Source organism: Aythya fuligula, chromosome 5 (genome assembly GCF_009819795.1).
Source record: "Aythya fuligula isolate bAytFul2 chromosome 5, bAytFul2.pri, whole genome shotgun sequence".
Taxonomy (NCBI): Eukaryota; Metazoa; Chordata; class Aves; order Anseriformes; family Anatidae; genus Aythya; species Aythya fuligula.
In genome coordinates, this window is record NC_045563.1 from 63,158,225 (window position 1) to 63,185,441 (window position 27,217).

General features: G+C 36.4%; 1 protein-coding gene across 4 annotated transcripts in view; it reads right to left on the reverse strand.

Annotated features, from left to right (window-relative positions):
* Nucleotides 1–27,217, reverse strand: part of SBF2 (SET binding factor 2) — a 253,639-nt gene that overhangs the window by 140,099 nt on the left and 86,323 nt on the right. For all 4 annotated transcript variants that reach the window (XM_032188226.1, XM_032188228.1, XM_032188227.1 and 1 more), the window contains exon 3: nucleotides 10,885–11,022. In XM_032188226.1, coding sequence (XP_032044117.1) covers nucleotides 10,885–11,022 — 138 coding nt within the window. The remainder of the gene's footprint in view (nucleotides 1–10,884; nucleotides 11,023–27,217) is intronic.

Here is a 27,217-nt window from a genome sequence, read left to right on the forward strand (position 1 = left end):
TTGAGTTTGATTGAAGCTCATCAGGATCTTGTCCCCTGCCTGCCAATGCCAGAATCCTCTTTGCTTCCATATCTTGACTTGGCTTCTAAATTAAGTTACACAGGGAATCTGCAAACTATGGCTGACTCAAGTCCATCAAGCAGTTGGTTGAGAAAAACACACCAGATAATACTGAGATTCTTAATACGTTCATCCAAGCTAACAGAAACCATCTTTGTATAAATCTTTGTTCCTTGTTCACATATTTTTATTGTGACAGTCTTGGCATCTGACACATGGAAGGTATATAGGAGTCTTTTTCTCGTTTTAAAGGCTGCCTTTTTTCTTCTAGACTCCACTGTATCCTTTGGATAAACGGATACATCGGCACTGCCAAACTGCTAACTTTAGGCATTTTTCAGACTAATTTTAAGTTGTCATATGGCAAACTGTTGGGAAGGTATAGACAACAGCACAACAATGAACGTTAATACTTATCTCCCATGAGATCAAAAACATTAAAAAAATCAAGATGATGACCAATTCTAAAACTACAGAGATTTATATCTTTAACATTTTTAAATACAATGAAACAGGCATGTACATGTATATGTTATTGTGTATGCAAGTAGAACACAATTGAGGATGTATCAATTTAAATCGAAACAGAAAAATCCGATCTGGTTCTACAGCATGCTGCTTAATTCATTTACCCATGGTTTAGTTTTCTTTGTTTGTTTGTTTCCTTTTTCTTTTCCTTTTTACCAATAAATAATACAATACATAAAAACATAATGAACTCTCAGAAAACAGTGAACATTCTTTTGAAGCTACGATGCAATTTCATTTTGCTCAACTTGTTTGCCACTGTTGTATGGCAAACTGTTCAGAGACTGACCAAGAAACTGTGTGGCCTGTACGTTTACAGTAAACCAATACATTCTTAAATTTCCATGAGTTTTAATGAATGTACACACCCACACCTAAACTCAAAAATTCATATGTCAACTTCTGGCAACACACAGTAGTGAGTTTTTAGGTTCTTACTTAAGTGAGAATACGGAGCTAGAGAGAGCACGAATGCATATATTCCAACTGTTTTCCTTTCTTCTCGTATCATGTGAAATGGACATTTAACATGTTTGTGTCCCAAACAGATGTGTTTGAGGTACACTGGAACGTACAATAACCAGATACAGAACTAACAGAATCACTTTATAGTTCATGAACTTTGTCAATAAAAGTAGCCAAATTAATAAAATGTATTTGTGCAAGCGTTTAAAAAAAATATTTCCCCAAAACAATTCGAGTTCAGATGGCAAAAAGAAAAACAAAACAAAACAAAACAACAACAATCAGTATTAATCGCCTGATAGCTAATAGCTTAGAAAAATTAACTGTGATCAGCATTGTTAATCATTACTCTGCTATTTATTTGTTTGCTCGCTTGTTTTCTGAGAACTATTTGTTCTTCAGTTCAGCCAAGGGATGTATATGGCATTAAGCCCAAACTAGACAAATTCAGTCTAATTATTCAAGTATTTCTAATACAGGAGGTAACTGACAACTGGAGTTACCTGCCAACAGATCAGGCACAATGTCCCAAATCCACAGTCTAGAAAACGGTTTAATACAATTTTAATAGACATAAATAAAATCAAATACTTGTGGGCTTGATACACATTATTAAATAAGGTATTACTTTGCTTTAAATTAAACTATCAATAACAGCGTCTTTTTGCTTTAATAAAACCTCCACAGCTATGGAAAAGTGTAAAACCAACTGGGCACAATGTAACATATGCACAATGTAACAGTTCAACACTGCCTCCTGTTCCTTCAGCATACAGTGTGCACTACTTGGCAAACCTGAAGCAAGAACGAAGGTGAACATCAAATAATCCCACTACATTTTCTATCCTACGCATTTTGCTTGCTTTAGATCACAAATATATATTCACAGTTGAAAATTATGAGTTTCAGATGACATCTTGTGAAGGCCAAGAATAGTGTAATTGTTTAGTTTCCACGTTTAGCATCAAAGCGACATCAGAGACATTTCACTGGAGCTTCTTAGTGTGCTTGCCTGCCAAAGCAGCAGCACTCACACTGCATGAAACATGACAAGAGCTGAACCAATCAAACCGAGTGCAGAACTGTTAAAAAGTCTTTTGGATCAAGTTCTTTACTTACTGCTTAGTTTTACTCTTTATATACTTCTGACTCCTGAACCCGATAGCCTCACATGAAAACCGGAAACCTCAACATCTGACCAAAAACCACAACAGCAAACGCAAAGTAAATGAGTTGCCTACAGTTAGTCTTAAGGGACAACAATAAAAACAGTAACAACCAGGAAATCAGCATGCCAACTGAAATACGCTCAAACAAGTGGAGGTAGCTCTTCACACAACAGTTACTTATGAAACTCTTATGCTACAAAACAGTGCAAGTAACAGAAATGCACAGGGACCATGACAGGATTGGACACATTCATGAAATTCATAGCGATTACTAAATATGCAGCAGGCATTTGTGGCTCAGCTGCTCCACAGACTGCAGAGGGAGCACCCATGGAATCACCACACGTCATGGTCCTCTGCTCCTCCCTTGACATTTACTCCTATCCACCTTCAGAGACAAAATACTTTTTTTTTTTTTTCCTCTACAAAATGTTTTCTTTCTGTCCCCAAATTATAGTTTATTTTCTTTCTTTAAAGAAAATTTTACATTTAGAGTAACATATTTGAATGTATCTTACTTTATGATAGAGGTTCACAATATTACTCAGAGATTATAAAGCAATATAATAGTATGCTAGAAAAGTTATATTCAGTGTTCCGTGTATGTTATGTAATAGCTTTAAGAACATATTTAATTAATTTAAGAACATATTAATTCTCTATTAATATCCAAATCACAAACACACAAAATACTAATGCAGGGTTAAGCCTAAATTAGAGTTTATTAAATATAGGGGGAAAAAAAAAATCAATTAGGTGAATACTGACCTGTTTCTGATTCCCATCCTTCTTCTGGAGAACAAAATTTTACAAATGAAAAAGTGTATACAATTCTAAAACCTAAACTGACTTAATTTCAGGCTTGATCTCATTTATGGGGAATAGAGAAGAAAAGTAATTTTAGCATCCATATAGTGAGCAAATAGCTCTTTGTAGTAGAATGAATTAATTTCATTTCCTGTAGCTTTATGTCATTAGATTAAAAAGATTTGTGGATTACCTGATGTTGGACAAGGGCTTATAGTTTTCCCTCATGTGTTAGTGGACAACATAACAGCTCTTTCTGCTTCCTACCCACTTACATACTTAAAACCTACTGGAAGCAGATCTCTGCTGTCAGTTACGTGTGGCTGATACTGGACCTGTTTAAAGCGTTCCTTGTGGAAAATGAACAGATAAATGGATATTTTCACATAAACTTCAGTTTCAGCCTAAGAAATTACGTTAAAACTTTGAGTAGAAAGAAGTGACTGATTTTGTGTTACTTCAGTTGAAAATAGCAGCTCATTTAAAGGCAACAGACATGGCAGCCGAGAAAACAGATGAAAGCAGCCAATTTTACTCATGTTAACCATATTTTTTTTATTCAGAGATACTCATTGCTCTGATTTAGCCCTCAAACATTAAGGGCTAGTCTTCAACTTGCACGAACCCACTTTTGCTACCACAATCAGATTATTTTAAGATGTCAGCTCTGCTTTTAGCAACTGACATTTAACTTAAAAATAACAAACAATCTAGCCAAAATCTGCATTAGGAACTGAAGTAAATTTTTAAAGATTAGAATGACCTACCAACATAGTCCAAAAAAACTGTTCAAGCTATTGTATGTAGGTGATCTTAAGGGACTTATCCAGCTTGAGAACTCATGAACAACTGTTCAATCAATGTTCAGCAGAATTTTAGCACACATGAACCATAACCATCCCTCCTCTTCTGTCTCTACTTTCATCTTCAGAACCTCAACATGTCTGTCTTGAGTTTGTATGCCCAAATCTTCTACTTATCAAATCTCCAACATTGAAGACTTCTAGAAAAAGCAACTCTGAACTGTAATCCAACTCTCCAAGACTAGTCCATCTGCTCTTTGTTTCTGTTGGTTCTGGATGACTAGGTACTTCCAGGTCTTTGAATCACATCTGCACCACCTCTGTAAATTGCCTTTTTTTTTTTTTTTTTTTTTTTTTTAGGGACATTAGGCATCTTCAGGCATCAGGAGGACAACCCAGGCATGCTGACTGTACATCTCTACTCAGGATGCACATGCCATTCAAGTCAGTGCATTTAGTTCTGATTAACATTGGGCAGAAAAGAAATATTAGGTTCCTTTTCATGTCAGAGTGAGGAAAACCCATTTAAACTGAGGTATTAATAGAAAAGTTAGAAAATACGAAACATTTGATATAGCTTTGCAGTTTTGTGGGTGGAAGCTGACAGGCATAATTTCGAACTCAACGGAAATTAAAGGTTGGATATGGTGCTTAGGGACACGGTCCCTAATGGGTAATGCTGGTAGTAGGGGTATGGTTGGAACAGATGATCTTAAAGGTCTTTTCCAAACTTATTGATTCAATGATTCTATGAAATATGAACAGATAGTGAAATTATAGTTGTACTTTTAATAATTCAGTCAGTCAGAGAGAATGAACATCTGCCATTACAAAAACTTTCACTGTAGTTCTTCATGATAGTTATACAAACAGTTTGCCCTTTGCAAAATTTTGCACAGAAATTGTGTCAAGGTCAGCAAGCCCTTTGTTTTTCTACTAATAGCACAGTAAATGAGATGTGGAGATCATGCATGATTCCTTATTTTAAGAAAAATTATTTGAAGCTTTAGTAATCTCATGCCAATTACTCATTTGGGACAGATCCCTTTCTCTGCACGTGGTTTAAGCTTTGCTGGCCTTGTTTGCAGCCAAATAGCTGGTTTATTAAAAATCAAAGGCCAAAAGCCATTCAGCAACAATTCATTTTATTTATTTTTCAGATTGTGCAAATGCATGTATCCAATAAATTCTAACACACATACAAAATTTAAAATAAACTTAGCAGAATGCCTCCAAAAGACCAATCTGCATTGATCTGTCTGCTCTACTGAACTAAAACCATGGGTGAGAAATATACTTCATGGCTTGTCTATGCACACTATATCATACCACAGTAGCTACATTTATACTGGAATAATTATACTAGCAAAAAAAAAAAAGCCATTATCTTGATTTAATACTTTCAGAACAGGATAGTAAATTGTACCAATTCACAATAGCAACTCCATTAACTACAAAAACAAACGACCAAAGATAGAAGATTATGTGAAGATCAGACGGTAAACTTATCAAATACAGTAACCTCAAGCCCCTGTAACAATCAATTCATTCACTCCCTAAATACTGTTGACAGTGCAGAGTACTCCTATAGGAAAATAAGGAGTTCCCATTGCACCTTCCAGCATTACATAAAATTTACACCAGTAGCATCTACGATATGTATACCACTTAACACATTCTTGAGTGGGTCATTAGCCCACGTACATGCCAAAAGATGTGGGAATTCCAAGATACAAGGCACATGTAGATGCGACATAAATGCCAGAAGTCCGTGGGCTACTGTGTAGACTCCATGCAGGAGTAAAGACATGACGACTACCTTTACCCAAAATAAGCCTTTGCACCCTGCAATAACATGAAATCTAATTGGGAAGAAGGTGCGTAAATGCACAAGCACACACACAGGACATAAACAGGACAGGATAAATTACTGCCACAGTTGCTAGAAAGATGAAAATATTATTTTCTTTATTCATTCTCACCTTAATCACCTTAACTTTAAATTCTGGTTTAGAGAAGACCTTAAACATATAATTTGATATTCAAAATACAAGGCAATTTCTTATCATACAGAACATTAGCAGTAATTTTACCTTTTACAGGAAGGGAAGAGGGCACTGCTTTGCTCTCTGCATGTTTCCATAATATCCATTTCTCAACAGATTTAGAAAGATGTTGATTATTTTAAAATGGTCTACCCCCCACCCCACCCCCTACAGAATGTCTTTTGAGGCACTGATAATAAGGGCACTTTCAGGATAAGTTTAACATTTGGGATGTTCACAAAATTATTAAGCTTCATCTTAACAACACACTAATATAATACCCAAAAGAAGATCAGGTTTCAGATTTCAACAAGGATACAACTGAACTGAGTGTTCGCATTCTCTGCTCAAAACCAAACATCAGTGACTCATCAAGTAGCATGTGCTTTAGCACAGTAGGATCACCAACTCTACAGTCCAAGCGTAAAAATTAAAACTTTATGAAGCATGATGTCATTTTGTTGGCAGATTTTCCTTTGACTCAGGAAATATTTGTGAATGTTGTTAATCTGCCATTTTCTGCTTTGGGATTTTTACAATTTCTTTTTCCTGTATTTGCAAGGGGGCAGAAAGAAGAAGAGAACGTGAATGAGAGGAAATAGGAGACATGAATTACTGCTTACTTGCATTTGTCAGGGATACATTTACTCTTCCTAACCTTGTGATCACAATGTTTTAACATATATAGACTTAAGACTGATAAAACCTTGTAGTAAGACTGTTAGAAACTAACACTTGAAGTTTCTTGCTGATCGCATTGAAGAGAATTTCTGAAATGCAAGAAATGCATTTGCACAGGCTCAGTTGCTAACGTAAATCATTGTTGATGGTGGGGTTAGGGTGAGGATATTTTTTTTTCCAAAGCACAAAGCAATATACCATTTGACCATTAAGTTCCCAATGATGCAAGTCAATGTGCTTTTTTTGTTGTTTGTTTTGTTTGTTTTTTGTTGTTTTTAAAGATTCCACCTATGGTGCTCTTCCCAAGGGCTGTTAGCATAAATTCTGACTGCATTTTGTAGGAAGCACCACCGAAGTAGACAGAAGTAACTTCTGAGGCAAATATATTAATCAAGTCTTTGTGTGTTAAGTGGTAACATCCAGAAATTGCTGTTAGAAATAACTACACGTGTGCAATTTTTTTGGACAGTAAATAAAGTTACACACAGAGTAACTGAGTTTTATGGGTGAATTTTGTAGATGTACCTTATGATTCTTCTGAATAACCTCTGGCTCTTAACAACTTTCAGCTTCAGTCACCAGAAGAATAACAAGGAACATATACTACACTTTGGTTTAGAGGATGAGGTTTTCTTCAAATTAATGACAATTTACAGCAAGAGAGTGGACAACAAGGATCAAAATACAGTAATGCAAAAAAAACCTGAAAGCACGGTGTGGGAAGAAGCAGTGGGGGTGTTTTTGACTTATTGTCCTCCTCCTCCTAATTCTTGTAGATACATCCAAGTCAGTATGGCATCCAGCTTTATTTGTCTGAGCATCTCTAAAGCATGCTTAAGAGGATCTCTTAAGGCAGACGTGAAGGCGGATTAGACCAATTGGAGACAAAAAAAAGGCAGGAAGCAAGGAGACACTGGCACAGTATCTCAGATTTCTTTACGTTTATATTGGTAGAAACTTGAGGTGAGAGAGAAATCTTGCATATTAAACTGCTTTTAATTAAACTGAACAAGTCTTTAAACTGTCTTTGCCACTGTTGATTGATTATTAGACTACCTCGTAGTCTAATGATCAGTCAGTCATGTTCCCAATTTTAGATTCCTGTTAGGGTCAAATTTTCAAATGCTTGGTTTTAATTTCAGGTGAGGAACTTATCCTTATATACACTTTACAATTGTTATTGGAACAATTAAATGAGACTAGCATCTTATAACAATTCACAGGGGATTAAATGGGAAAGCTGCATCACCTGCATTCATGGAAAGAAGTGAGTTCTATTCCCTATGTAATGGACTATCATATGTTTATCTTCTTCATGAGTACAGATTTAGAGTATTAATCAGAATAGATGTAACGTTGATCTTTTTGATATACTGTCATGACTTGGTGAAGGCTGATCAAACAATGGACCAACATCTATACAAATGCTAAATACCGCATTGATTCAAAATGTCAGTATTGCAACAATGCAAAGTACAATTCACAGGTGTCTATCAACTACTTCGTATTCTGCCCAGGGTTGGGAAGTTGAAAAGAGGCCATCAGCTGATTATTAGAACCTGTGCTTTTATCATCTCTGGAAAAGTTGTAATGACAAGCAACTGCAAAGAGATTAACTGAATCCAGGGCTTTCAGAGATACCAAGGACAATACTTTTTTCCTGTACGTTCCTGCATAGAGCTTTGACAATTGCTACATTAACCTTGTATCCTAGACTGTCATAGGTAAACCTAAGAGACACCATGTGAGTACAGTCTCCTTACTTTTCAGATGGCGTATATATACTAACTAGCCTGTGACAAACAGCTGAAGCAGTAATGAAAGCAACTGGAGTGAGAGTGATAGACTTCTCTGGCCAAGCTTGACAAATTGTGTCAAAAAGATTATTGTATTTTTATGCAGGAGGCTCAAAAAAGGTTCTCTACTTCTCTACCATTCAAAAGCACAGAAATAAGCTTGCTTTCACTTTGCAGTTTAATTAACCACAGAAACTTCCAAGGCTTGGGGTTTTGGTGTTTTCTGAAGATGATTCTGCCAAGTCAAAGAGCATATCTACACTGGCTGAAATCTGACCAATCTTAAATACGTGCAAGATTTACCTGGTGCAGGCTAACTAGGAAGGGAAGAGCCATTCCTTTTGGAAACTGAATCTTTGTCATAGTCTGTTATATTATTAGGTTAAAAACTGAACGGAATTTAACTGTGAAAAGCACTGTCCAGATTTCATTGTAATTCACAGACACTGTTTCCTGGATTGTTTGTTTAATAAGGTGTGCAAGTGAATGGTTAAATCAACATCACTTTTGCAGCCCAATGCTTCATAAGCTTATGTTTCATTACAGATTGTACATGTGCTGAATTCTTGTCTAATGACCATGTAACAGGGCACGTTCAATTATTCTCTTTGGGTTTTAGAAAGAAACAGGAAGTTTGGCTATAAACAAAACAGTCATAGAATAAATTTCACCACAGCAAGTTCATCTGAAAAATATGCATTCTTTACAACACAGCCAGGAATGGCATTATGAGAACCAACATCCTGCTGCTCTCAAATTTATTTTATTTTATTATTATTATTATTTTTTTTTTACTACTTAGGCAATATAAGAAAATAACCTTTTAGTTAATACTGGATGTTTTGTGATGAGCATTACTTGGAAGATGTGGATCATGAATCAAAAGCAGCTGCTAGAAACCACAGGATAAATAACAAGTTTGCTAAATTTAGTATATGTTATGAAATACATAGAGTGCAAGAAGAGTCAACCATTGTAAATTTTTATCAGCTGGGAAAGAATTACTGTAGAATGTTTCACTCTTTACTTATTAAGTAAAGGAGAGATGACAGATATCAATAGGAAGATGTCAGCTAATCTACACTAAAATATATCTACTCTTCAGTTACATTTCTGCTTTTAGCTCCTTCCAATAATGTACAAAAATAGCCATTTAAACTGTAGAGTTAATGAAATAAGAACAATTATTATTTTCTGGCTTCCAATTGTGCCTAGAAAAAGCACAATATTATTGCTACTCCACATCTATTTATTATTCTACAAGGCAGAGAAGGATTTCAACACCAGTATTGAACAGAATACATTTGGATCACTAAAAGCATGTTCTTCAAATAATTAATGGTGTTACGGTTCTTCACTAAAATAGACAACAATTTTACTTAGCCCCTTAGGTAATTTTAACTAATTTTTTTAATATTCGTAATGCCAAGACTTTACTTATTTTTGATTTTTCATGTTGGAAAGAAAATATTTCAAAAACATAACAGTCCACAATTACAGACTGGATTAGGTTTTCCCTAGGTTCTAGCAACTAAAGATTCCAAGTATTAAGTCATAGCATAGATTCTGTGAAGTACTTTACATCAAATGGGAAACAAAATGTCTATTTTTGAAAGACTGAGGTTGCCCAAAATTAATTAAATGCATGTTTAAAACAAACATTGCCAAGTAGCTGACACCCAAAATCTGACCTACCTAAAAGCTGAAGAATCACTCTATCAGTTTTACAGTCTTGCTATTTACACCCACACCAGCCTTGCCAATAAATGCGCTTCCAGAAATATGTATGTAACATTACAGCATACGTGCACACATTTATCCTGTGCTAGTCTGATAGAGATGTCCAGCAGAGGGAGCAGAAGTTAATAAACCTTTATCTTAAAGCAAATGAGAATGATTCCTGCTATGTTAAACACGGAAGTAAATGAAAGGAACATTTTGTTGACTGTCCTATTAACAAAATCAAAACAAATGGTAGCAAAAAATAAAAAAGCATATGGTGGAGAAAAGAAAAGCCTTTTGTTGAAAACATGGGGCAATGGGTACAATTTATACCAGGGAAGATTCTAATTGGACATAAGAGGAGGATTTTTTTTTTTAATATTTTTTTTTTTACTGTGAGAGCAATCAATCATTGGAATATTGGAAAAACCTCCTCAAGGATGTGGTGGATTCTCTAACACTTGAGACCTTTAAAGTTTGGCTAGACAAGGTGTTAGACTATCTTGCCTAGGCCCTGCTTTCAGCATTTAAGATGGACCAGATGACTTCTGAGGTCCCTTCCAACCCGGGATTTTCAACGAGTCTCATTCTCAATTTTGTTAAGGTGTTTGTTTGTTTAAGCAGATAAAAACAACAACAAAAACACAAACAAGCACATCAAGTTTACCTTGGAAGAAAAATACACACGTTTATATATGACAGAACAATACATTCTTACCAAGAAGAGAAATATACTTTCTAAATTTATTAATCTTCTATTTCTAGACACCTTTTTCTGTATTTTTATAACTTGTTTTGAAGATTTTACCTGCAGATTAATCTCTGCTTCATAGAAAGTTAAGCAGGAACAGTAGTGTCTCTCTGAGTCTATATCAGTCAAAACCACCACAAAGAACGTTGGCTGTTTTCTCTCTTTTGAGAGCTGCCATCCTCCAGGTTGACAAAACTGAAGAAACAAAAAAAAAGACAGAGAGAGAGAGAGTTAAGCAATAATATCTGTTGTACTAAGAAATATGAGAAATTGTTTTAAACAAGATAAAATACTGTCTGAAACAAGAAGTTTAGAAAATTTCATTGAAATATATACAGGATTGCAAAATCTGAAGAAAATGGGAAAAACCCAACACATCTTAGGATTAGTCAGGGAGATGTAATAAACTGTACACACTAAAGATAGTTCCCTTTGAATTCAGTATTCAAGATAATCTTTGCAAGGACGTAACAGGCAACAACAGGAATAAACTGACAGATAATGCAGGTTTCATTTGGATAACAGGTTAGAATTCAAAGCTAAAAATCATTGTGTCTTGGAATGTCTCCACTTACATTTTTAATTTCTCCGTCTATTTCAGGACTCCTAAAACTAGGAGCTGCAACCTACAGATTCATTAGAAACCCAGAAGCTCAACTAAAATTATCTTTGGAAGTACAAAACTACTGATATACAGTACGAGTTGTACACACATTTTTGCACATGTATATGTACTGGGTCTGGCTGGAATGTTAATTTTCCCGGCAGCAGCCCATACAGTGCTGTGCTCTGCACTTGTAGCTGGAACAGCAGTGTTATCACACCAGTGTTGTGTCTACTGCTGAGCAGCAGTGGCACAGCACTGGGCCTTTCTCTAACCCTCCTAGGGGGTGGGCAAAAAGCGAGGAGAGAAACATCACCAGGGCAGCTGACCTAAACCAACCAAAGGGATAATCCATACCATGTGATGTCACACTCAGCAATAAAAGGTGGAAACAGGAACAAGAGGGGAGGGGTGGGCTCTCGTTGGGAAAATGTCGGTCCTCCTCCCGAACACCAGCTACGTGCGTTGAGGCCCTGTTTCAAGGACGTGGTCAATCATTGCTCATTTGTGGGAAGTAGAGAGTAATTTCTTTCCTCTGCACTTCCACATAGCCTTCATTTGTTTTATTTTTTTGTTTTCCTCCCTTTTTAATTTTTTTTTCTCTTTTACCCTTTCCCTTTTTATTTCCCTTTAGTTAAATTGTTTAGTTCATAATAATCTTTCTTTAATTATTATTATTATTTCCCTTTAATTAAATTATCCTTATCTCAACCCGTGAGTTGTTCTTTGCTTTACTTCTCCCCCTCCTCATCTAAAAGAGGGGGAGTGAGAGAGCGGTTGTAGGGTTTAACTGCCCAGCACGGTAAAACCACCACGGTATATACAGTAATAGATAGTCAAGGCAATCACAGAATACAAACATTGAATGCTGCTTTTAGATATGATTGAGTTTTGCATGCAGTGTCACAACTACAGTGCAATCCTTTCCTGTGCAAGTACTAGCTGTATCCAAACCTTTTCTCTTCCACCCTGCAACAAAGAAAAGTCCAGTATCCTGTTTCCATTAGGAGCTAATAGCAGAAGCTTAAAAAGAATACAAGATTGTGTAACTGCCCAGTTACTTCTGTCTCCTTACCATTAAAGTTTCCACTAGCATTCAGGTGACAAGCTTTCTGCTAGCCACAGGTGATGTATTTGTCCTTAACATTCACTCTTAGCTGTTAAAAACAGCTTTCCTCATTAGTTTATCTAGTCAAAATTAGATATTCCATTTACACCTACTTAAAATCATTCAATACTTACTCCAACAAATGCTTATTTATAGAGCAATATTTCTCAACTACTTATTAATTATCTCTATAAACTTAATTGTGAACATTCGAAATTTTGTAAGATTTCATCTCATAACAGGGATACGTTTTGCCATCCCTGTGAAAAATATGTTCAAAGTTCATGACTTCATGTGTCTCATGGACAAAAAAAATCTTGCCTCGAAGATGCTGTAATTCTTCAAGTATATCATATTTTCTTAAAAGACGTTACTCTTGCAGCAACAAGCAGATGAAATATGTGCAATACACATCAAATAAGCTTAAGTCTCTTCTGCATTTATTCCTCCAAGTTTACGAGAGCTTGTTGCTGTGTAAGTCACCCTAACCACTGGTAGGAATTCTAACCTCAGAACAGAGGTACACAAGAAGCATGAGTAAAAAGAAATACAGCTCAAAAGCAAAGGGAAAAGTGTTTTGTTTTTCTTCCTTTCAATGCCTGAAATACATCATTGATTGATAACTTGTTCCAGAAATGGAAGAGTGGAAGGTTGAAATTGAGAAGTCAGTTTGCTGAAGATTCTTCAAACAGCCTTTATGGAATTTTGTATTCATTGCTTCTTTTACTGAATACTCGAAGTCACACACATAGAAAACTCACAGTACGTTTCTATTAACAAAATCATAAACTTAAAATTTACAAGGCATGAAGGCAACAGCCCATGTCTGGATTGGGAATTATAAAAATAAATAAATACATGAAATTTCTAGAATTGTTGAACAATAAAGATAGCAAAGGAACCAGAAAGAAAGGTTGAGATCTCATGTTTCTATCAATTTATTCATTCCCCTGGACATCCGCTAAAAGCTGAAAGATTGCGAGGAATAAGTTGTACGCAAGCATTTACTACACATTCATCTTTAGATCCCCTACAATAAAACTTAGGCAGTCTTAGGTGAAAAACAGTTAAAACTCTGCCTTTGATATACAGTTGGTTTTATGGTCCTGGGAAAATCTTCAAAACCAAAAGTTTCTCATGTTATGTTCTTCATGTCATAGATACTCAGCTTAACGCTTCTGAATCTGTATACTTAGAAGTGCTAAGCACTCCTCCCTGCCACTGAGAATGACTGCTGTGAACATCAAAAAGTACTCTGTGAAAAGACATCCTAGTCATTCCAAGCTAAGCATCCAGTATTAGTCCCCGAGTTTGATAATACTGACCTAATCTCCTTTTGTTTTTCATCCCACATCAGTTAAAAATAAGAAAATACCACCATTAATCTTGCAGGACTGCTATAAAGATAACATAATATGGTAGATATATACAGACATTATGATGAAAGGATCATCAAAAAGTTTCAAAATTAAATCATTAGAGATCTGTATGTATTGCAAAGGTCAGGAGATATTTGGTAAATGAAGCCTGGAATCTATAGCTCAGAGAAGACAGAAAGACACAACACCACCGAATAGCGATTTGTTCAATGACTACAAGCCCAAATGCAACAAATACAGTAACATTCTCTGACAGGAGCTCCTTGCTTGCCTCCACAGGCTCTGCTGGTGCCCACTGCCCATTGGCTTTCAGGACAATTCCCCATCACACAGTGGGATGCACAGCTTATGCATAGCTGATTTTTGCACAGTACACGCAGAATCTACTCATTTCAAACTTTTAAGTATCAGTAGGTCTATTTTTAATGTTTTTAAAAATAAAGTGTACTTAAATGATATTTCTCTTTGTTGTAATGAAACTTTATTGGCAGGTCTACCATATAAAATTTATACCAGCACCTGCCCTGTAAACTTGGAAATGCAAAGTGAAAACTTTTCTAAGTATGCCAAGTGACTGCTGAGCTGGGCAGGAAGCTCTCAGTAGCCCTCTCTCAACTTCTGCACATGTCCAAGCCCTACTCATGTCAGTGAAAATCCTTCCCAGTCTTAAAATGATCTTGTGTATAATGCTTTCTAGATTTCACTCATTAGTGACTGTTAAGGAAAACAGCTGAAGCAGAGTACACCCACTGGCTATACAGAGAATCTGTTTTTAAATAAACTGGAAGGAATTTATAAATATAGAGATTGAGAATAAAGACAACTGGCTCCTCCAAGAAATTAAGCAATGAATGAGTCTCAGTTTCCTTAAAATCAGGTAATAAATATTAGTGTAATATTTGAAATGCAAATAACACTGAGAAGAACTTTCCGAATTAGTATAAATACAAGCTACTATCCAGTAGGCTTGCCATTAGAGTCTGGCTACTAAGAACAGGAAAATGTTTCCTTACCAACCAGACGCTATACCAAAACAGACAAAAGCACCACTGTGAACATAATTCAAAGGTCATGTGCTTCTTCAGTAAACAAGAAAAGAAAGAGTTTAAAAATGAATGCACTCCCATACTGTTTCACTTATTTGCCAGAATTCTTGGAACCAGAACACAGCTTCTATCAAAGACACTGAAAATTAGAAAGAATCAGATTGTCCAACTCACTATTTATAGCCTCTAAGGGTGGTGAGTGCTTCAAATCCACTCCAGATTACAAGTGATTGCCTTCTAAAATCTGGCACAAATATCCAGAATTTGGGCTGAAGAACATGGAACAGGGTTCTTCCAGTCAACGTGTTGAAATGACATTTCAAACATTGCCTGAAACTGCAGGTGTTCAGTGAAGCAAAGCACTTTCTCTTAGTTACTCCCACAAAATGCTTTCAGACCAAACAAGAAATAAGAAATTAGACGGGTTTAATAATCATACATAACATTTTGAAATACTGTAGCTGGGTTTGCCACCTTTAAAAAGTGTATATGTCATCACCACAAGGCTTCCCTCTAAGGTCTAGATGTGATTAGCGCTCACTTAAAAGTGACATTTATTCCTTCTAATTTCTATAAGCCAAAAACTTTGTCTTTCCTTGGTTGATAAGTTTGTTCTTCTTTCCTACCTAGAGCCATAGTTGTACTACTCCTTAACTTGTCCTTCTCTGTGAAGATAAATCATTGCATTTATCAGCACATACCTTCGATATACATATCAGCTTTCTAAAGTCTGTTGAAAAATTGAAGGCAATAGTCGCAACCTCTATTCTAGCACTGGAGGAATTAGGACGTAGGAAGGAGTCTTACTGGATGCTATGGAAGTGAAGACTTGATGCTATCACTATACTGAACAGTATGTATCTGGTGTACAAGTGTCATAGAAAAATTTTAGTGATTTGTATCCTTATTACAGCTGAAGTGCATTATATAACTTCCGTATCTGCTGAGCAGAAATTACTCATTTGCTGAACTGCATGTTAGAACTGTGCCATTTACCCCGGGCTCGTACCCTGAGGATAAGCAGAGTCCCAAACAAAAACCCAGACCAATGTTCCAGTTGGGTCTATTTAGCTACAGCCTAGAATGCTGGTCTGTCTGCACTTAACATTGTTTTCTGTATCAACAATTCATTAAGCTTTCCATCAGAAATCCACTACTTCTAATGGCATTACCAGAACAGAATGGGGAAAAACCTTGTTCAGAAAGGTTACCACATGATACATTCCTTGCAAGTCATCTTTTGAAAGCATTTTTTTGGATGAGCTTGAAGAGAACAGATGACTATGTGCATGAAACACCATTACAGACCACTGCAGATATATAATTAAACATTTTTAAAATATATTCTCACACTGTATTTCCTCAAAACATCTTTGTGCACTTGTTTCTTGCTAAATAACATCAAAAGCTACCTGAATGCACATAAAGTAATAAACAATTGAGATCCCTTTGGGATTTAAAACATCTGACAGATATTCACCTTCCTTCTCATTTTAACTCCTTCACCAACTGTTGATTCTCTCTTGGATCACTCTGGACATAATGCTTCAGCCTACAGAAGCAGAGTCAATAGAATTTCTTTTACTTCTCAAATAACTGTGTTTTGTTTTTAACACAAACCGTCGTCAACTTTTCTACAAGACTCCCTGAAAATAAGGGACCATGTTCTGGACATTATGTGAAGGAATTTTGTTCCATCTGGACTTGCATGACCTAGCACCAGCTGCTGAATATTTCACCATTTCACCATTCACTTATGTACGGAATTTTGGCACAGGGAAATTTTCTTTTTCAGATACATACCTCTACTTAAAACAAAACAAAACAATTACAATGCTCACTGGCATAATAAAAAAGCAATGTTATGAAGCCGTAAATCTGAGGAAATGCTTGAAACTCTGGGGATATCTCTGAACATAAACAGAACACAAAATATACATAAAATTTTGTAACATCTTCCTGCCTTTCAACATCTTGTCTCTAACAAACCACTTATCTATCTTTAGCGTAGTCTAAAATGAAACTAATGCACTTAAAGTTACTCAGAATTATTTCCAGGTAAAAGCCTGGAACTACCAGTGCTCAGAAGCAGTTTCTAAAATGCATTGGGACACTTTTCTACGACAATAAAATTGGTTGGTGGTTTTTCTTCCCCGTTATTACAGAGTGCTGTCTATATACTTGAGGAGATTCCTAGTCACCTGAAGAATAGGAGCCTGGAAAACCAGCTTCAATTTAGAAATGTACATGAGAATTTTATAGTATTTATCAGTCAACCATGAAACATTAGCCTTGCCTAATGCACCTTCTTCTCTCCCTCTCTCCTCTGCCTTCCCTCCTTCACCCTTTTGACAGCAGCAGCACTGTGATGCAACAGCAACTATAAACTTTTTCAAGTCTCTAATGACTTCCCAAATGATTTTCTAGATAGTGTTTTTCAAAAGATACACATCATGTATAATTATTGCATTGATCAAATGTTTTGGGAAAAAAAAAGAACAGCAGGGTAATTACCATGCATCATTCAACAATTACAACTGGCATATAGAGAAGTATTTATATGAGCATAAATTCAGAGAATTAGAATAAACCTGCCAGCAAAGGGTTCTAGGACTCGACACTCCAAGAGAAGGTGCATACATGAGTGCATGCGTGTATAACCAGGTGGTAACGCCCTGTATACTAAAAACAACATTGATCCAAGTTGACAGAGGCCTAGCAGTGAGAAGGCCTGTGCCAGCTACAGCAAAATAGGCTTAGAGATTTGAAGGAGATGCCAACAGCCTCCAGATGACAAAACGCAGAACAGGAAGTCTTCAAATATGCAAACAAATCAAGAAGTCAGAATTCGGTCTTAATATAGACAGTAGAAATTAGACTAAAACATATGCTTGTAAAACAAACCATTCCAGGTTTTGGGGTACGTCATACTCAACCTCTGCAGGACTCAGCTTACTTCTTATTCTTGTATTGTTTGATTCTTCCCATCCACAGACTGAAATTTAATCAGTTTCCTTAAACAGGAGCCAAGTCTTCTGGTCTACCCTCTAGAAATAATGCCAGCAAAATTGCAATGCCATCTGTCCCAGTAAATTGTTCTAATTTTTCTGAACATTAGAACACTTCCAATTGTTCTGGTCATCAAAGAGCAAATTCATCTGCCTTCCCTTCTCCTACTCTTTTATTTTCACATACACATACTGCTAAACACAGTGCCTCCAAGATCTGGCATGTGGATGACGCTCACACCAAGCAGCCTTCTGCTAGCGTAGACCAGAGCGAACACATCCCTCCAATGCCAGCACCAGAAAGTCAGTCTGCCCACTGAACTCTTGCAATTACTACAGAGGAATCCAGCACAAGGAGTGTGGGACAGCTAGTGTGAAGAGGGTATTTTGGAAAGCCCAATGGAGTTTACATGGTCTGGCAGACAACTAGCCCAGCATAAGCACCTCTAGCCATGTAAGAAGTAGAAGACCTGAAATGAGAGTGCATCCAGGGGTGTAGCCTTTAGCTCAGCACCTTGCCAAGCACACGCTCAATGTTGATCTCCACCACCAGCCACCGCCTAACACCTCTCACTCTGTTTGGTTTCACCTGCAAACTGAGGGGACAGACATAAAGGTTCACCACACCAAAACCTTCGTGCAGCCAAGGGGACTTAAGTTCAAAAGAACTGAAGGAACTTACGAGAAAGGAGATATATTTTTCTTCGTTCTTTTGGTCTGTTCATTTTGGAATTTAACAATTCTTCTTACATGCCTCATGTTACTGTTCCCCACTTAGGGTCACAATCAATTTCCCCTTTTGCATGTGTGAGTTTCCACAAAGAAACAGAAGGGAAAGTACATAAACAGGAAAACGTGGCTAAAAATCTCACAAAGAAACAACTTCTCATGCGAGTGAAAGCCTCGACTAGACCTGAAATAAATACCCAAAAAAAGTTTACTGGATTGCATGATGAATGTATCACATTAAAACAATGAATTCTGTGCACTGGCTGCTCCTACCGAATTTTACATTCCCATAGTGTTAATGAAGAAAGATCAAATGCACTTCCTGTCAGCACGCTCCCTGAGATTAAATTAAAATATATCACCATCTGCAGCAGCATGAAAAGAGAGCTGAAAAGTCTGGTGCTTTCCACGGAGTTCCAGCTTCCTGTGTGGAAAAAGGGAATCAGCACAGGGCCACACTTGTCCTCTGTTCCCCCGAAGCCAAGTGCTGTGTTACTACCAGTGAGTGCTGCTGCCTGACTACATTACAGACATGACTTCTTGTGCATGTGGCACGAAAAGTACCCGTACGAGAGCTGGTCTAGCAAAAGCTCTAGTGTAAACAACAAGACTTGGTGCCAGTGCAAATGCTGTCATGTGCACTAATTAATGGCTTGGCAGCAGCACAGCAATTCTGAGAAATAATCTGCATTTCCACTAGGTAGGTTTGCATGATTTAGCAGTTTGTAAACAAGACAATAACAGATTCCAAAATCTGCCAAACTGATACTTCAGAGAGGATTGGCAATGAGAAAGTTTGTACTTCTCAGTTCCTATCTAATCCTGATGCCCGCTTTTTCTCCAGTTCAGCATTTCTCCTTTGTGCTCCATCTCTGAAAGACATCTTGGGTTTGAGTTCCGTGCAATCTCCAGAAAACCGCAACTTGTATGTTCTCCTTTCTCCATCACAAGCGGAGTAAAATAGAGCATCAGGAGTACTATTTAAAATTGTAGGTCTGTAAAATGGGAGCATCTTATTTCATAAGATGTTACCGGAATTAAAAAAAGAGAAAGAATGTGAGAAACTCTGATAAAATTCAACATTTTCAAACAGACTAGCTCAAGAATCTTGCATGTAAATCGAAAGCGCTGAGAAGCTCTTTACCACTAATATTAGTTAATATTCCCCAAGTTTTCCAGAAGGGGGAAATACCAGGGAACTACAGGCCACATACATTACTTCTATGCTTTAAAAGGGTCACAAGAATGTCCACAGGAATTTATGGACTAGTTCAGCACAACAGCGAGATCACATAAATCAACAAAAAGGTAGTTTGAAGCTGTATTGGAGACAAAAATCAAAGTCAGAAACAGAATGATAACTGGTATATTTAAGTAGTGGGGGGGATGCCATTAAAACATTTTTATGCCATTAAGCCTTTTCTGGGGGGGGGGGTAGGGAGGGTGGAATAATAGAATTACAATCTGACTAATAAACGCAACCACAACGGCAGGACATATTTATTTTAAAGATAGTTATTTGGTGCTATGTGATGATTAAACTTTTTTTTAGAAGAAATTACTACAATTACATTCTATGGATTAAAAGACTACCTTTCTGACAATTTGGAAAAGAGAACCGTTAGCACACACACACCTCGATGAAGCTACCTCTACTGGGGCTTTTCAGAGAGCAGTGCTTGGTCTACCACTGCTTGGTATATTTATAACCAGATCAACAGTCATTTAGAAAGTTTACTGGTAAAGATCACCAGTAACTCAAAAAATTATTAGTATGACATTATGAGAATAAAATATTATTAATTCAATGTGAAACGTGTGAAGTAAAAACAACAACAACAAAAAAGGCCCTTTAAAACCAGGCATTTTAATCAAATGAAACTGCAGTTAATGCTTCCCATCCTGCCCCCGCCCCCCCGCAACCAACACACACACATTTAAACTATAACTCAGAGGACTGAGGACAGTTGTAGAAGGCACCACCTCACGACAGAATTATCTAATTCCCAAACCTCCTCCCAGCTAAAAAATCCTCATTCCTTCCCATGTATCATTACCGGGAAGTCCCAGAATTGCTACAAAAATCACTTGAGAATGTGGTATAGAGAATGCAGAAGAAAGTTTTCTAACTAAGACAAAAATATAAAACTAGAGCTGGAAAACAAATATAATATTGTGAGTTTCACAATAAGAGATTCCAAAATCTATCAACTCTCTGCTGAAATCTCAAAAGATTTTGATTACAAATCTCAAATAAATCTCAGCTTTTTCTTTTTTTTTTTTTTTCTTTTCTAAGAGAGTTGAAAAACACTTTATAGTGAGATGTTAGATGTTTATAAGATACACAAATAAGGTGTTTACTAGTAAGTGGACTGCAGATAAAAGCATTCCCAGATCCAGTGTATTACAAGATCTAGAAGTCATCATCATAAAAATTCAAACCTCAAAATAAGATGTCACTCTCTAAGAAGGGGATGAAAACTGAAACAAGTTATTGAGGTAAGCAGTGGGCTCACCACAGTTGAAGTCCAAGTCCTTAACTCATAAACATATATATCTATATATGGAGAGAGATATATATGTAATTCTGAAAGATGCTCCTGGAATTAGCGTTTGCAAGACGTCATTCAACACCTGTGTGTCAGAGCAAGTCAGCCCATACTGTAGCGGAGGTTCCTCTAACCTTCATATATGTATAGGAAACCTATATATGTATATCTCACCTCTTTCCCTTTTAGGGCTCAAAAGTGCTCATAATACTTGAAGCTTTACACTATGATATTATAATCAAATTTCATACTTCAGAGCTTCAGCCATTCATGCAGAGAGATTTAGACAAAACTTCCACCAAAGTACCTAATCAGACATCCAAGTTTTTGCAAGAGAGCCAACAGCAGAGATCCAGCCCGTCATGGGGCTGGCAGGTGCTGCAGAGAATTCTGGCTGACCTGTCTTGCTTACAAGACTAAGTGTCATGTGCCAAACCAAGGGCTGAGAAGAAATTTTCTACCAAATCAAACTGACAGGGATTCACGGATTTCTTTTGTTTGTTTCCTTTGCAGTGTATAGCATATGTTGGTATCATCAGTGTAATCAATTCACTTAAGCTCAGGAGATGCTCTAGTCTTATCTTCACCTCAAAACGCCATCAGTTTGTACAGAACAGAACCTCTCTGATGCAACTGGAATTGCTGGACATCGTATCACGTATCAGTGGTGCTAATTAATAGACTCTGGTCAGACTAAATCAACTGATGCATTACAAGTTGCTTCTCTCTGAAGCCAGAAAGTTGGGAGAAAAAGATTAAAAAAGAAACTAATTTTTTTTTTTTAAAGTTTAGTTGTTGTTTATGAGCAACATACAATATAAAATGCTATAACATTTCAAGTAAAATTTGGTTCTTGTACTGAATAGGATCGAATACAGAGGCATAAATAATTTTCATGTGGGTTGATAGGCATTAGGTAATTATATCATGGCTTGATAATTTAATAGAAAATAATTGGCAGACTCAATAATTGTAAAATACTTCACTGCTTGAAAATGCCAGTGATTGCTAATCAATTAAAACAATGCAAAGTTAAGACAACTGAAATATGTAAGCTGCTTACTTTACTGGTTGAAAAAGAGCACACATTTCCCTCTATGTCCCAAGACAGCTAACAAGTGCAGAAAAATACGCTGTATAAATACACTTGCACATCTCAATTGCATGCAAGCATTCTCTGCGGTGACTGCACACCCAGAAAAGGCCTCCTCTTATTTAGTTACTGGCAGGGTAACTCTAGCTGCTTGTATCCAAATGCAACTAGGCTGCCCTTGTAATTTCTTTCAAACTGACCATTGTTGAACATCATCAATTATAGATCACCTCATAAAATACAGGGAGTTGAAATAGAAAACACATATTTTTCATGTAAACGGCACACAAGAGACGGGCAATATATGTAATTATTACAATAAACTTGATAGCAAAATATTATCAAAGAATTGCTACATAATAGAAGCAGCTATTGAATTGTAAAAATTGGTACATGGAAAATAAAATGTTAACAACATTCTTCTTGAAAATGTTAAACGAATAACATGTTTCTGCTTCAAAACTAATCAGATGTTCATGCTACTCCTATATATAAAAATAGAAACACTAGTCAACCGTGGGGGGTTCCCTTCTATTGTCCCATAAGTATACAGAGGAAATAGAAATATTTCAAGGCATCTGTAATGTCTTACATACTTTGAATAAAAGAAAGAGCCAAATCACTTAACAGTACTGAATTTTATTCCAAATTATACCCAAGAGAAAGCCATCTGCATGAAAAATAAAAAGTGGAATAAAAAAAAAAAAAAAAAAAGAAACGACACAACAACAGACTTTTGACTTGGACATCACTTGTGCAATACAGCTTTCCAAAAGGACAGCATGTTCTTTTGAAAGAATGACTACTTATTCTTTCATGATACAAGCACCATGAAAATCACCTGAAAACTTGGGGATTTTTTAACCACTATTAATAGATTGTACAGTGTGCTGGTGAAATATTGAAGTAGGCTTTTTTGTTGTTGTTTTATCCCTCATTTAATATAATAATATTACACAGCCAAGGAAACTACAGCTGCTAGAGTCAAGCTTGAAAGAAGACTGAAATACATGTACAAGGTCCAAATTGTGTGAGTAGCTCAGCATTGGCACCTACAAGCCCACAAAAGTGTGAAACTGCTGCTCTAGACAACAGATGACAGGTACCATTTCCACAGGGAAGGAAGAACACAGCTTTACCATATGCTCACACTAAAACTAAAATTCAATATATCATGAAGTTTGTAAAATGCTACTGCAAGACAAAATCTGTATTGGTAAGATGACGACTATGTCATGTGCTGGAGATGTCAGCATCTCAGACGTGACGGTCTTGTCTGAGCAGCAAGGACTGCAAAGCTGCCTACATGTGTATCAGCACATTCATCATTTTGTCTCAGGAGTAATGATACAAGATGAGCAGAAAGTCTGCTGCATGCAATGTCTCCTGATGCATCAGTGTTTCCTAGATTCTGAAGTCTTCAAAATACAAAACAGATCATACTAAAAAAAATATGAAAAATATTTGCTGTAAACTCCAAACAAATTATGTGAAAATTTGAAAATGACTACGCAGTACTGGACAAACATTAGAAGAATAGTATATGAGCTTTGACAATGTGTGTATGGGTTACATTAAAAAAAATGAACTGGAAAAAAAAAAAAAAAAACAAGCAAAAAAACCTTTCAACAGTTGCATACCAGGAAACATGTGTTGACCCACGACATTTGAAAAGCTAACAATTCTGTTCTAAACTCAATCTACAACAGCACAAAAGTAAAGCAATTTTTCTGAGTATTTGGGGAGTGGAGAACCCTTTAAAAACACAGCAGAACATCATGGAATTTGCAAAAAAAAAAAAAAAAAAAAAGTATTTTTTCTTAAGAAAAAGCGTAACAGGCATGAGATATTACCTAAATGATTGTGGCCAACACAAGTAAGTTCACAATAGAGTACCTTAATGATTTTTCAATTACACACAGATTTTATTTGTACCTAAATAGAGAACAGAGACCAATGGATGGAGACTCTATTTTTCAATAAATAATGTTCTGCACCCCACACCCTATAGATATATTTTCAAAATAATGCACATTTTCTTAAATACTTTAACATTACCAATTTGAAAACACCGATTGTATACAGGCAAAGTGTTACGTGCAGGCCTACAAATTCCTGTAAGTAGTCAGAAAATTACTGTACTCTATTTCGTAAACTACATTTCACCCAGAACAACAACAAAACCCTCTCTACATAAAGAGAGAACTATGCTCTAATTTCTTTTTAATTTAACTCAAATCTTCAGTATATGACTGTAAGCCTAAAAATTAAGTGTCCAAATTAATTTCATCTTTTGCAAAGTTTTGCCTAAGGCTAGGAAATAAATTGATGAAAAAAGAAACAGCTCCTCTTATTATTATTGTAAAAACAACTCCTGCTGGTACTGCTGGTTTGAAGGACTGAAGCTCATATTTTCAGAGATTGTCCAGTCTGAAATAACAAAGACCTATAATGTACACATACTGACAATGCCAACTAGCTGCTACTAGCTATAATTTTATGTTGACTTATGCTTTTATATATAATTAACCTGGATCCCATCAACTTAAATCAAAGAGTTACCCTACATCCATATATTAAAAACTTCACAAGTTTGACAATGGAAAATACCAAGTTCTGAACCTGGAGAATAATTTCTAAAAAGCAAACTAGACAAGTTCATCAAATTAATCGTTACTATCCAGTGATTTTTATAGATGGGTTCAACTTTCAGTGCACCCACAAATATGGAAAGAGACCCACTAGAACAAATATAGATAGGTTGACACGAAAGCCTAGTGAAAATGCTTGTAACCTGTTCCATGCAATATCACTGTCTACTAAACCATCAGAAGTCTGAACTCTCTTCTAGACTTCTCATAACTATGAACTAAAAAATGTGTTTGTATTACAATGGAATAACTCACAAATATTAAAAACATTCCTCCAATTGTCCACATTAAAAAAAAAAAAAAGTAAAGAAAATAAACAAGTGACTTAAGCAGATGAGCAGCGGATATGGGAATGGAGAACATACCACAACACCCGGGTCAAAATTAAGCAGAGGGAATGAAAAGAATAGTTCTGCCAGGATCTAGACAGTGTTATCTGAAACTATAGGTTATGAGAAAGCTCATTGACTTGTGTTCTCTGTTTGCAAACCACAAGCAAAACACTACCTCCAGGTCACAGAAATTGCCATCAAATGTCCAGATGTAACGACCAAGCCGTCAAACTACATACTGCCTGTAAGAGAACTGACATCTTTGTGCCCTCAGCTCACTGTTTCAGACATTTTATGGTTCAGTAACAGAACTATAACAACCAGAGTAGGGGGAGAGGGAAAACATCAACAAAAAAAGACATCATTTATTTAATTATTGTTAAGCCAAAGATATTAACAATATACAATGATTTATCAGCATTTCAGAGTAAGAACTGGATGTATAAACATGTTTACAGACTGAGTGGCAGACCAAAATTTGAATCATTATCCACAGAGTCTGTTTCAGTTGGCCTTCCCACCAGAATCCAGGAAAATGTAATTTTCTGTCATAATTTACCACCTACTCTTCGGTCACCCAGTGACATGCAGCTTTTTGACCCATTCTTCACTTACCTCTGGTTCCAAAATCTTGCTTTATCTTACATTTCCCGTATGACCTCTAGTAAATATCTTTCACTTACATTCCATTGGTAAGTACATGGTTTGAGATGCCACATCCTTTGATCCCTGTACTGAAGAACTTTAGTCTATAATTCTACCTGATAAAAAAAAAAAAAAAAAAAAAAAAGGGCTGCTGAACAATCGTTTTTCCTTGCTGCAACTACATCAGATCCTTTGCAGAACCCTTTCTTGGGTTCTCTCTTAAACACTGATGACAAGGCTTCCAGTATGTTAAACTAAAAATTTACCGTTTCCTTACACGGCCTCACAGATTCTATCCCACCCCCCACTACTTCTCTTCAATGTTTTATTTCTCCAAACACTTAAGAGGTAACATACTTTTTCTATGCTGGTATTCATTTTCTTCAATAGTTCAGTATACAATCAATGCACACTGGAAAAACTTCAAGCATGCCTTAAGCCTTCTCATCTCTGAGATGTCTTTCTATGACAAGTTTTGGTTAAATTAAGACTTCTGGGCATCCTTTAATTTTTGCATCAGCCTTTAATTCTAAATCAGCATATACTTAAGCCAATTCTCCCAAACAGGGAAACAAGTAATCTTAAAGTCAAGCTGCCATTTGTAGCGAGGTATAAGATGTGTGCTACCTGCCAGTTCTTTTCTCATTCCTCATGTTACCTTCAAACCTCTGTTTGCCACTGTAGTTGCTAACAGTTGCAGCAAACAATTTCATTTGTGACTACAAAGATCTTCTACATTAATCCAAACTTCATAGTGGAAGAGCCCTGCAGTTTCTTTTTTAGCCATTTGTACAGCTAGGGAACTTTCTCTGTTTCACTGCCTCCTGCAGTCCAACTCCACCTAACATTCAACAATACTCACTTTACTCACATAAATAATTTGGCAGTGTCCCACTCATGAAACATAACACTCTCTTTTTGAAATTGATTTTTTCCCCCCCATTCAGAGAAAATAAAAAACAATTTTAAAGCTAGACGCATTGCACTTCATCAGAGGGAAGCTGCTGGAGGAACACAGGCAGGATGTCATCACTCAAGACACAGCCTTACGGAAAACAGTGGCTAACACTCCTACGTTTGCATGAAGAGATCAATACTCAGAGTGGGCAGAGCTCGGTTTTATGGCTCATCAAAAACTTGTCCATTCCAAAAAATACTTCCCCAAAGCCACAACGAGACAGCAATACTGTAGCTATGACTCATTCCCAAGAGTATCAGCTCCTTTTCCCTCTACCATTGTGAATTT